Source organism: Microcaecilia unicolor, chromosome 5, assembly GCF_901765095.1.
Source record: "Microcaecilia unicolor chromosome 5, aMicUni1.1, whole genome shotgun sequence".
In the NCBI taxonomy this organism is placed as follows: Eukaryota; Metazoa; Chordata; class Amphibia; order Gymnophiona; family Siphonopidae; genus Microcaecilia; species Microcaecilia unicolor.
This window is the reverse complement of record NC_044035.1, coordinates 11,886,229-11,898,993: the sequence shown is the minus strand read 5'-3', so window position 1 is coordinate 11,898,993 and position 12,765 is coordinate 11,886,229. Positions and strand designations below refer to the sequence as shown.

Genomic DNA, 12,765 nt, shown 5'->3' with positions numbered 1-12,765 from the left:
TACATACACTATCAAGCCCCCAAATTACAAGAGATCCTAGAAAAGTGGGAGAAGATATCAAATTTACACCACACCAAATAAGTAATGAAAATACGAACAGAAGGAAATGAAGACGAGTATCTCAATTCATAACCGCACGATAAACAGATAGGAAACTACCCTGGTCTGCCAGTATTTCCTGTAGGCCAAACAATTTTAGTATCCAGATGTAATCTTAAACGTTTTGGGTCCTAAAAGGAAAAAGATTGTCCACCAAATTTCACAGTGCATTTAACAGGAAATCCAAGAAATTACTGTCTCCCTTTGGACTAAAATTCTTGACGTAACAGTAAAAAAAAAAAAAAAAACCTTCCTTTTCTCCTGCATCTGCTTAGAGACATCAGTAAAGAGCCATATTTTCTGTCCTTGTACCTGGCGTAAATGAAAGTAAAGTCTCCCCCCAACCCCTCCTCGTTTACAAAGCCACATGGCTGTGTCGGCAGTAGCGTGGCTTTGTAAACAGAGGGATCAGTGTTTAAAGCAATTTGAATACTGGGCCTAATATGTTCACTGGTTCAGGGGTAGACATGGCAAGAATCAAGACTCATTTGCTATCAGAGAAACGAGCACTGCGGAGCTCATGCTTTTGAAATCCTTCACACCACTTCCCTGCACCTCTGGGAGCAGCCATTTTAGGGAGACACACACCTGCTCTTTCTACAAACAGGTCAGAGCAGGTTGCAGACTAACAATCGGGAATAAGAAAGAAACACATCATTTGTTGGTTAGGATGGATATCCAAACTTTTACCAAGCTGCGGTACAGCGGCGAGGCCTTGTTCGGCACGCGCTGAGAGGCCTTTTTTACTGCAGCGGGTAAAAAGGCTGAAAAAGAAATGACCATGTGGTAAGATTTCACTTACCGTGTTGCCATGTGGGGGAGGGGGGGCACTTACAGTCACCCATTGAGGTGGCAGTAAAAGCTCCCATGCTAACCTGGCGGCAAGCGGGTAGTGTGTTGGAGCTGCCTGATAACCGCTGGGTTAGTGGTTGCAGAAATATTTTAGAAAATATTTCTGCTAGTGCGGGATATGCCGCACGCTGTGGGTGGAGCGGCTGCCGGCATCCGCATCTGCCAGCGGTAGCTCCAGATTGGCGCAATGAGCCTGTGGTGGGTTACCGCTGCTTTGTAAGTGGACCTTTCAATGCTTAATAAAAGATTTTTTTTTTAAACCCCAAAACAATTAATAGTAATAAAGAATAGCTTGGTTCATTCTGTTGTTGGCAACATTGATGCAGCCTTTCTTAGAAAATCATTTTAAAGTGCTCTTTGGGTTTTTTTTTGGTTGTTTCACACATGTTGGCTACAGCGGATGCTTCAAGTGGAAGACGTGAACTGCATTTGTGTGGATTGGAAAGGTGGCTCACGGTGCCCGTATACCCAGGCTGCTCACAATATCCGTGTGGTGGGAGCAGAAGTGGCTTATTTTATAGACACGCTAAAGGTAAGGATGGATCTCTTTCACATGTAGGTCCCAGAGATTGATCTGCTTCTAAATAGTGCTTAAGAACATATAAACTTAAGCATTGCCATACTGAGACAGACCGAAAGTCCATCAAGCCCAGTATCCTGTTTCCAGTGGTGGATATTCCAGGAGACAAGTACCTGGCAGGATGCCAAAACAGTAAAACAGATTTTATGCTGCTTATCCTATAAATAGTCACTGTCAAAATTGTGGTGGCGGTAATCTACCGAAGATATGCACCATATACAACCAACAAATGGTAGAATAAAGGTCAAACAGTGCCAAATGGTCACAAGGCTGATGTGTTTTGGGGAAGTCTCATACAGTCACAAAGGCAAATAATTTATCACCAATCTGGTGTGCCTGATCAATGTGTCAATTATGCCATTTGGCACTCTTTGACCTTTATTCTACTATTTATTGGTTGTATATGGTGGAGGAGTGGCCTAGTGGTTAGGGTGGTGGACTTTGGTCCTGAGGAACTGAATTCGATTCCCACTTCAGGCACAGGCAGCTCCTTGTGACTCTGGGCAAGTCACTTAACCCTCCATTGCCCCATGTAAGCCGCATTGAGCCTGCCATGAGTGGGAAAGCGCAGGGTACAAATGTAACAAAAATAAAATAGATACTATTGGAGATTCTACATGGAATGTTGCTACTGTTGGAGATTCTACATGGAATGTTGCTACTATTGGAGATTCTACATGGAATGTTGAGATTCTGTTGCTACTATTGGAGGTTCTACATGGAATGTTGCTACTATTGGAGATTCTATATGGAATGTTGCTATTCCACTAGCAACATTCCATGTAGAAGGCTGCGCAGGCTTCTCTTTCTGTGAGTCTGACGTCCTGCACGTATGTGCAGGACGTCAGACTCACAGAGCGGCCACATTGGTGATCTGCAAGGGCTGACTTCTACATGGAATAGCAACATTCCATGTAGAATCTCAAATAGTAGCAACAGAGGAGGAGTGGCCTAGTGGTTAGAGTGGTGGACTCTGGTCCTGAGGAACTGAGTTCGATTCCCACTTCAGGCACAGGCAGCTCCTTGTGACTCTGGGCAAGTCACTTAACCCTCCATTGCCCCATGTAAGCCGCATTGAGCCTGCCATGAGTGGGAAAGCGCAGGGTACAAATGTAACAAAAATAAAATAGATACTATTGGAGATTCTACATGGAATGTTGCTACTATTGGAGATTCTACATGGAATGTTGAGATTCTGTTGCTACTATTGGAGGTTCTACATGGAATGTTGCTACTATTGGAGATTCTACATGGAATGTTGCTATTCCACTAGCAACATTCCATGTAGAAGGCTGCGCAGGCTTCTCTTTCTGTGAGTCTGACGTCCTGCACGTATGTGCAGGACGTCAGACTCACAGAGCGGCCACATTGGTGATCTGCAAGGGCTGACTTCTACATGGAATAGCAACATTCCTTGTAGAATCTCAAATAGTAGCAACAGAGGAGGAGTGGCCTAGTGGTTAGAGTGGTGGACTCTGGTCCTGAGGAACTGAGTTCGATTCCCACTTCAGGCACAGGCAGCTCCTTGTGACTCTGGGCAAGTCACTTAACCCTCCATTGCCCCATGTAAGCTGCATTGAGCCTGCCATGAGTGGGAAAGCGCAGGGTACAAATGTAACAAAAATAAAATAGATACTATTGGAGATTCTACATGGAATGTTGCTACTATTGGAGATTCTACATGGAATGTTGCCACTATTGGAGATTCTACATGGAATGTTGCTATTCCACTAGCAACATTCCATGTAGAAGGCTGCGCAGGCTTCTCTTTCTGTGAGTCTGACGTCCTGCACGTATGTGCAGGACGTCAGACTCACAGAGCGGCCACATTGGTGATCTGCAAGGGCTGACTTCTACATGGAATGTTGCTAGTGGAATAGCAACATTCCATGTAGAATCTCAAATAGTAGCAACAGTGGAGGAGTGGCCTAGTGGTTAGGGTGGTGGACTTTGGTCCTGGGGAACTGAGTTTGATTCCCACTTCAGGCACAGGCAGCTCCTTGTGACTCTGGGCAAGTCACTTAACCCTCCATTGCCCCATGTAAGCTGCATTGAGCCTGCCATGAGTGGGAAAGCGCAGGGTACAAATGTAACAAAAATAAAATAGTTACTATTGGAGATTCTACATGGAATGTTGCTACTGTTGGAGATTCTACATGGAATGTTGCTATTCCACTAGCAACATTCCATGTACAAGGCTGCGCAGGCTTCTGTTTCTGTGAGTCTGACGTCCTGCACGTACGGTCAGGACGTCAGACTCACAGAGCGGCCACATTGGTGATCTGCAAGGGCTGACTTCTACATGGAATAGCAACATTCCTTGTAGAATCTCAAATAGTAGCAACAGAGGAGGAGTGGCCTAGTGGTTAGAGTGGTGGACTCTGGTCCTGAGGAACTGAGTTCGATTCCCACTTCAGGCACAGGCAGCTCCTTGTGACTCTGGGCAAGTCACTTAACCCTCCATTGCCCCATGTAAGCCGCATTGAGCCTGCCATGAGTGGGAAAGCGCAGGGTGTACAAATGTAACAAAATAAATAAATAAATAAATAAATATATCCTATAAATATGCATCTTTAATAATGGGGGTGGTGGTGGAGGGGGTCAGTGACCACTGTGGGATTAAGGGGGTGTTATGACTTAATTCCCTCCAGTGGCCAGCTGGTCAGTTAGGGCACCTTTTTGTGACTTAGTCGTGATTGACACAGGTCCAGATCAAAACATCCTAATTTGGGTCCTAGACAGTTTCAGGGCCGTTGAGGAGTTGGGGGGGGGGGGGGGGGGGGAAATTCCCCAGGCCTGGTCTCCAAGGGGAGGGGCCTAGGCTCAGCGCCATCAAACTTCATCCTGCCTGCCTGCTTCCAGGCCTGTCCTCTCCTGCTCCTGTGTGCCTCCCAGGATCCGGATGATTGCATTAGCGCAATATCGTGTTAATGCAATCGTCCAGGTCTCGACTACCGGCACAGATAGAAGCAGGAGAGGACAAACCATGGAAGCAGGCAGGCAAGATGAAGCTTGACAGCGCTAAGCTCCACCCCCCCCCCGCCCCTACTTGGAGGCGTGTGGGTGTGCAGGTAGGTGGAGGGAGCAGTGTAGGGCTTTTTTTGAGGGGGTACTGAGTACCAGCACCTTTTCCATTGTCTGCTAAAATTGACCCATGGACCCCAAGTTTTAATGAAAGAGCTCAGGCTCTACACACCAATTCTGCCTTGTCATAGATTCTGTGACTGGTTGCAGGGGGCCTGGCTATTGTGTGGTGGGTCCCTCAGTAATCACCCCACCCCTGAAGGGTCGCCTGGCATTTGACTACTGGCACCTCTTTTGCTAGTAAAAAAACGCACTGGAGCATTGGCACAAGAGGGGAGGGGGGCAGGGGGCGCACAACAGTTCAGCTCTACCCCGGGCCCGGCTGTGTCTCTCGGTGGCCCAGGACGGCTTCATGTAGTTCCACATTCTGGGCCTGCCCAAAACACACCTCCAACATCTCAAATCTGAGTTTCGAAAATTGCAATTTGGATGTTTTTCTCTTTTGAAAATGAGCTCCTTGGGCACCTAAGTGCACATATAGAGGCATATTTTCAAAGCACTTTGGGAGGCTAAGTTCCATAGGTTTCTATAGAACTTTGGGAGGCTAAGTGTTTTGAAAATATGCCTAATAGGCATCTAACTGCTGTTTCCCCCCATGTTGGTGCTTAATTACCATTAACTTCCGTTTGAGTACTAAATGGTAGGGGCTGAATTGGTGTCTAACTTTTGGCATACAATATAGAATCACCCCCTTTATGACAAAGGCCACTGACCATTTTAGTAGCTGCCCTCTGGGCCGACTCCATCCTGTTTATTTTTTGAAGGCCTGATCTCCAGAATCGCACACAGTACTCACCAGAGACTTATGCAGAGGCACTTTCACCGCTGTTCCCTCTAAGCTGAGTGAGAGTTTGCCACTTACAGTCCTGCCAGTTGGGGGTGCTATTTCACCATTATATTTTCAATAGTAAAGGACAGGCAAATTCTGCAGGATTCCAGGAAATCTGCCTGTCCCTAGCAATTGAAACCAAAATATTGAAGCACCGCCCCCTACTGGCAGCAATGCAGTTGGAGGACTCCTGCTCAGTAGAGGGAACAGTGAACTGTCACCTCCTTTTTTTTCTGCTGGCTACACCCAAGCATCCTTCTGACTTTCACTGTCGCTTTTTCTATCTGATTGGCCACCTTAGGTCTTGAGTCAGTATGACTCTTTCACCAGTTCTGGCTGATAAGGGATATCACATTGCTTCTATAAATCTTCTAGCATTGCTGACAGAACTGCCACGTTTTACATCGCAGATAAACCTCACGCTCAAAGTTGCTTACGGCAAACAAGTTCAAAGATGGTCCGGAATAAAGATTTTTTAAATCATGACAGCAAGCTGGGTCTAATATTGGGAATTTAGTTGATTTTCCTTTGGGCTGTGTTTACAACGCCTCTTAATTAGGCAGGTGCGCGGGTGCCACGATTGAGAGAGACATACAATAAATGCAGGATTCCCCCAGTGGGAGTTCAGAGTATTAAATAAACACACACACAGAGCATTTTACACACATATGCATGCATACGTTTCAGTGGCGTATCTACAGGTGGGTCTGGGTGGGCACAGGCCTACCCATTTGTGGCTCAGGCCCTCCCAGCGGCAGCACCACACTGCTCTCTCCCCTCTTTCCTCCACAGCACCCCAGCATCTGTGCTTCTGTCTCTGAACCCCATCCTTCCCTGGTCTACCTTACAGGCGTCTTCGGCACCTGCAGCAATTCATTCTCGCTCCTTGCGCCAGCCCCGCAGGCTTCCATCTGCCGCGTCCCGTCAGACAGGAAACAGGCAACGACGTCAGTGAGGGCGGGATAAGGGCACGCTGCAGATGCAAGCCCGCAGGGCTGGCACAAGCAGCGAGAATGAATCCCTGCAGGCGCCGAGGATGCCTGTAGGGTACACTGGGGAAGGACGGGGTTCAGAGACAGAAACACAGATGCCGGGACGCTGTGGAGAAGAGGAGGGGAGATGCTGGGTAGGTGAAAAAAAAATCTGTATTTTGAAAAATATCTCTGAGAAGATATATGGGGGTGGGGTGGAAGGGACCATCCAAGTTACCTCTGTGTGCTTGTATGTGACTTTGGTGTAAGCATGTTCAGACAGTGTTAGAACAAAGCACGGGCACAGTTATAATTTACACATTCTTTCTTATTGGACATAACGGAATACATTTCTTGATTAGCTTTCGAAGGTTGCCCTTCTGCGTCAGATCGGAAATAAGCAAATTATTTCCGATCTGATGAAGAAGGGAAACCTTCGAAAGCTAATCAAGAAATATATTAAGTTATGTCCAATAATAAAGGTATCATCTTATTTTCTTTTCCATGTTTTATTTTGTTTGATTTCTATTGATAACCTTTAAGAGTGGACTAACACGGCTACCACACTCCTCCACATTCTTTCTAAAATGCACCCAGCCAAGCATATTGACCCCTATCTTACCTGACCCTTTTTCTAATTGTATTTGTTTAATACCTACCGTACTTGGCGTTCACCATTACGGTATTTTGTAAGCCACATTGAGCCTGCTAATATGTGGGAAAATGCGGGATACAAATGTTACAAATAAAATAAATATTGTATGTGTGCATATTTACACAAGCTGCAGCCCTGGTGTCCATGTACATGAGTTAGTTTTACCTGCAGTGTTACCCTAGTGCCTAATTTTATGAGCATAGATCCCAGGGCAGTTCTATAAGCACGTAAAACGCTGTTCTATCTACTGAAATTGCTTATAAAATTAGCCCCAATATGAAATGCATTTGCTTGGGAAAGTTCTGTGGATGTATTTGTTGCATAAATGTGTTTTGGAAGGGGTGTACGTGTGTATTTCCATGGGTTGGTGTATAATGCTTTGAAAGTTCTCTGAATTTACTCAGTGTGCCTTTACTGGTCCTGCCAACTTCCAGCAGATTCAGATGAGAAAAGCTCAGATGTTTAAGAATATAAGCGCTGTTTCATAAATCATTTGTAGTGGAAAGTATTGTTAGAATGTATTTTATCTTCAGAAGAATTATGGCTATTCTCCCTCGGATGTTCACCTCATCGGCCACAGTCTGGGAGCACATGCTGTTGCAGAGACCGGGAGAAGGATCCAGGGCGTCGCAAGGATCACTGGTAAGTTGCAAAAAAGTGTTGAATCGAATAGGGCAATGCAACGCACTAGCACATTGTTCTGCTTTGAAAAATTGTAACCCTCGTTCTAGAGAATTTTTAACTTTGCGTTATCCAAATTCAAGGAAAACTTTTGATAAAATGGTTCATTCGGCCATGTTTCCCTTACTTATCGGTGGAACATGTTGCCTTCAGTGATTAGATATCAAACCAATACTGAAAGTTGCATAGAATGTTAAAAACCTTTCTATTTCAAAAGTTTGTGGTACCCAAATGAGATCTGAGAGTGAAACATTTTGTTCTTTTTACGACTGTGAGCCATATTGAACTTGTGAGGCTAGTGTGAGATTTGAATGTCCAATTAATGTAATGTAACCAGGGATGCTGAGAGACATAGCCAAGCCTGGGGCAGGGCTAGACCGCTGCATGTGAGCCCCCTTGCACTGCGTCCCCACTCCTCTGCACTCAGGCCGCAGCCCCCGCACCTATCTGCTCCCTCACTCTGTCCTCTCCTGTGCTGCTCCTGTCCATGCCGGGAGTTGGGACCTGGATGATTGCATTAATGCTATCATCCGGGTCCTGGGCAGCACGCAAGAGTAGGAGAGGACAGACCTGGAAGCAGGTAGGAAGAAACTTGCAGATTTAGGCCACTTTTTAGATGTTTTTCTGTTTTGAAAATGAGCCCCAAAACGCCCACTGAACATGGAGCCTTTTGTAAAATACATATAGATTTGTGGGAAATACTGTGTATTGCCCTAAATGCCCAGCTGGAGCAACCATTTTATAGAACTACACATTTACAAAAAGAGTGGTGCTGATTTTCACCACTGACATGCAATGTTCCCTCTAAGCTGTGCAACTGCACAGCTGCACAGCCGTGCACTAGTTGTCCACTGTTGCACAGCAGGGGCACCAGGACCTTCCACACTTCCCTCCTGCCCCCACCGTCACTGCTGCCTGCTTCTCTAGAAGGTGCAGTAACCATGGGGCCAGACTCTCCATTTGCACAGCTGATAGTCCCACCCCCCCTCTGACATCACTTCCTGTTCTGGGGTAGAGCAGGCAGTCATGTGGTGAGTGTACCTTCTTTTGCTGCCAGTGCTGCTGGTCTACAGAAGCAGTGGCAGGTAGGGTTACCATATGGCTCCAGAAAAAGGAGGACGGATTGAGCCAGCCGGGTTTTACTTCCATTGCTTTCAAAGCAATGGAAGTAAAACCCGGCTGCCTCAATCCGTCCTCCTTTTTCTGGAGCCATATGGTAACCCTAGTGGCAGGGGTATGGGTGAGTTGGGTGGTGATAGGATGGAAGGGTTTTAACCAGTGTATAATTGTATCTTAATAATGCTATTCACCACATAGGGTGTTTTGAAAATGTAGTTTATAAATAAGTGCTATGTATTTTAGGTTTGGATCCAGCTGAACCCTATTTCCAAAACACCCCCACAGAAGTCCGCTTGGATGCATCTGATGCAAAATTTGTTGATGTTATTCACACAGATACAGCACCAATGATTCCCAACTTGGGTAAGTTTGCCAGGACAGCTGCATGCTGTGTGGTGGTAAGGAATCAGATGGAACTCTCCTAACATTTCTCTACCATTGCTCTCCATGCTTTAGGTTTTGGAATGAGCCAGGCTGTCGGCCATCTTGATTTCTACCCAAATGGAGGAGAAGAGATGCCGGGATGCCAGAAGAATGTGATCTCACAGGTTGTAGATACTGATGGTATTTGGGAAGGTAAAAACACAATTTCTCATTCTCAATATGTCACAAAAATAAGTCATTGACCGTTTCAAGCATATGGTAATAATAATAATCTATATTTTATGTAGTGCCATTGAATTGGATCCCAATTTGCTTTATGACTATAGTTCTTCAGGAGCAAAGTAATATACTGAGACACGCGGGCTGTAAAGAGCAAATGATAAAGAAACTCCAGACCGCTCAAAACACAGCAGCCAGGCTTATATTGGAAAATCGCATTTTGAAAGCGCCAAACCCCTCCGAGAAAAACTGCACTGGCTCCCAATCAAAGAACGTATTGCTTTCAAAATCTGCTCCATGGTCCATGAAATCATCTACGTTGAAGCCCCAGGATACGTGAAAGACCTCATAGATCTGCCAACCAGAAACACAACAAGATCAGCTACCCAAACAACAAAAGACTCAAATACAAAACAACATATGCATCCAGCTTCTCCTATTTAAGCACACAACTATGGAACGCACTACCAAAAACAGTAAAAACAACATACGACTACCAAAAGTTCCGGAAAAAACTAAAAACAAACTTGTTCCAAAAGGCATACCCCACCAACCCAACATAAGAACCAGAGAACCTGCTACACAACAACACCAAGAACTTAATGGACTCACCCCTATCTCCCTCTTCCTACCTAATGTTCCCCAATGTATCTACCGTATATGAACCACATTCTACCACAATCACACCTTGTACTTGTGCACACTATGTATTTGTTCAGACCGGAACCGGCGAATGCCGCTACGGTACTATGTAAGCCACATTCAGTCTGCAAATAGGTGGGAAAATGTGGGATACAAATGTAACAAATAAATAAAGTGAGGCAGTGCATAAGTATTGCCATACTGGGAAAGACCAAAGGTCCATCGATCCCAGCATCCTGTTTCCAACAGTGGCAATCCAGGTCACAAATACCTGGCAAGATCCCAAAAAGTACAAAACAATTTATACTGCTTATCCCAAAAATAGTGGATTTTCCCCAAGTCCATTTAATAATAGTCTATGGACTTTTCCTTTAGGAAGCCATCCAAACCTTTTTTAAACTCCGCTAAGCTAACCGCCTTTACCGCATTCTCTGGCAACGAATTCCAGAGTTTAATTACACGTTGAGTGTAGAAACATTTTATCCGATTCGTTTTAAATTTACTACATTGTAGCTTCATTGCATGCCCCCTAGTCCTAGCATGTTTGGAAAGCGTGAACAGACGCTTCACGTCTACCCGTTCAACTCCACTCATTATTTTATAGACCTCTATCATATCTCCACATTAGGTACATGTTATCTAGTTAGTGTGCACTAATGCAAATGTGCTAGTTGGATAATACTTCCATACTCATTCCCTGCCCATGACACGGCCCTCCCCATATTAAAAAAAAATAACATAATATGCTATTGCCGTGTGCTGACAGGCAAATCACCGCAAAATGCTTTAACATGTTTTGCAGTAAGCCTTTTATCCCAATTTAAGTGTGCATTAGCTTTCGATGCAGTTTAGTAAAGGGGTTCCTTAGCATTTAAAATGCAACAAAATACCTGAAAAAGTGGAAAAGGGTATATCCTGAAAAACTCCACAAAGGACATGATAAAAATGTAAGAGGGTTAAATGAAAAGTAATGCCTCCACCGCCATAATTTATCAACAGATGGCAGCACTGATGTACTACGCATGATCACTTGTCCTTTGAAATCTCTTCCTTCACCTCAGCGAGAAGTGTGTGTGTGAAGAGGCTGTTTTGCTCTTGCTTGTGAAATGGAAGCATGCAGTGAACATTAATCAGTGTGATTTAAGCGACGTGTCATGATGGAATTTCTGACTGTCGAAGGAGCCCCTCCAGTTGATGACTGTGCTGATGTGAGTGCAGTGCATCACTGGGCCAAAAAATATAAAGACTGTGGACTGTGAAGTGCTAATATGTGTGATCAAAAACAAAATGGATGACCTGTGACAGCAATGGACGAGTCTTACATGGGAAAGGTTGACGAACTTGTAAAGAACAATTAGAGGATCACTCAAAATGTAACACTGCAAGTCCAGGTGCACAAGAAGGAAATTTGGTTTCAACATGACACTAGCAAGCTTATTTTCGAAATAGAAGGACGCCCATCTTTTGACACAAATCGGAACACGAACGTCCTTCTCCCAGGGTCGCCCAAATCGGCATAATAGAAAGCTGATCTTGGGCGTCCCCAACTGCTTTCCATTGTGGGGATGACCAAAGTTCCCGGGGGCATGTCGGAGGCGTAGCGAAGGCGTGACTTGGGCGTGCCTAACACATGGGTGTCCTTGACCCATAATCGAAAAAAGGGCGTTACTGATGAGCATTTGGACAACTTTACATGGTCCTTTTTTTGTTACAACCAAGCCACGAAAAGATGTCCGAACTGACCAGATGACCACTGGAGGGAATCGGGGATGACCTTCCGTTACTCCCCCAGTGGTCACTAACCCCCTCCCACCTTCAAAAAATAGTTTACAAATATTTTGTGCCAGCCTCAAATGTCATACTCGGCTCCATCGCATCAGTGTGCAGACCCAGGCCCATCCCTCCCCACTAGTTACACTTGTGGTGGTAAATATGAGCTCTCCAAAACCCACCACAAACCCACTGTACCCACATGTAGGTGCCCCCCTTCACCCGTAAGGGCTATAGTAGTGGTGTACAGTTGTGGGTAATGGGTTTTGGGGTGCTCAGCACACAAAGTAAGGGAGCTATGTACCTGGGAGCAATTACTGAAGTCCACTGCAGTGCCACCTAGGGTGCCCGGTTGGTGTCCTGGCATGTCGGGGGGACCAGTGCACTACGAATGCTGGCTTTTCCCATGACCAAAGGGCTTGCATTTGGTCGTTTCTGAGATGGGCATCCTTGGTTTCCATTATCGCCGAAAATCAGAAACGACCAAGTCTAAGGACGACCATCTCTAGGGACGACCTAAATGTCAAGATTTGGGTGTCCCTGACCGTATTATCGAAACGAAAGATGGACGCCCATCTTGTTTCGATAATACGGGTTTCCCCGCCCCTTCGCAGGTTGTGTTTCGCCCAACAGGGCTGCATCAGGGGCTACAAAGTAAATAAAATAAATACGTAAAATTAAACAGTAATAATAAAATTAATATGAAATACAAACCAAATAATAATCATCAAAGACTTGGCTGATGACACAATAACACCATGATAATAAACATCATAATAAAGATAATAAAATGACACATAGAAATTGGAATACAATGTTCCACACATATATAGTAACATAGTAGATGACGGCAGAAAAAGACCTGCATGATCCATCCAGT

General features: G+C 45.1%; 1 protein-coding gene across 3 annotated transcripts in view; it reads left to right on the top strand.

Moving 5' to 3' along the window:
• Positions 1-12,765, top strand: part of LOC115471082 (pancreatic triacylglycerol lipase-like) — a 54,399-nt gene that overhangs the window by 12,654 nt on the left and 28,980 nt on the right. For all 3 annotated transcript variants that reach the window (XM_030204759.1, XM_030204758.1, XM_030204757.1), the window contains exons 5-8: positions 1,349-1,483; positions 7,604-7,712; positions 9,114-9,233; positions 9,327-9,446. In XM_030204759.1, the coding sequence (XP_030060619.1) occupies positions 1,349-1,483; positions 7,604-7,712; positions 9,114-9,233; positions 9,327-9,446 (484 nt within the window). The remainder of the gene's footprint in view (positions 1-1,348; positions 1,484-7,603; positions 7,713-9,113; positions 9,234-9,326; positions 9,447-12,765) is intronic.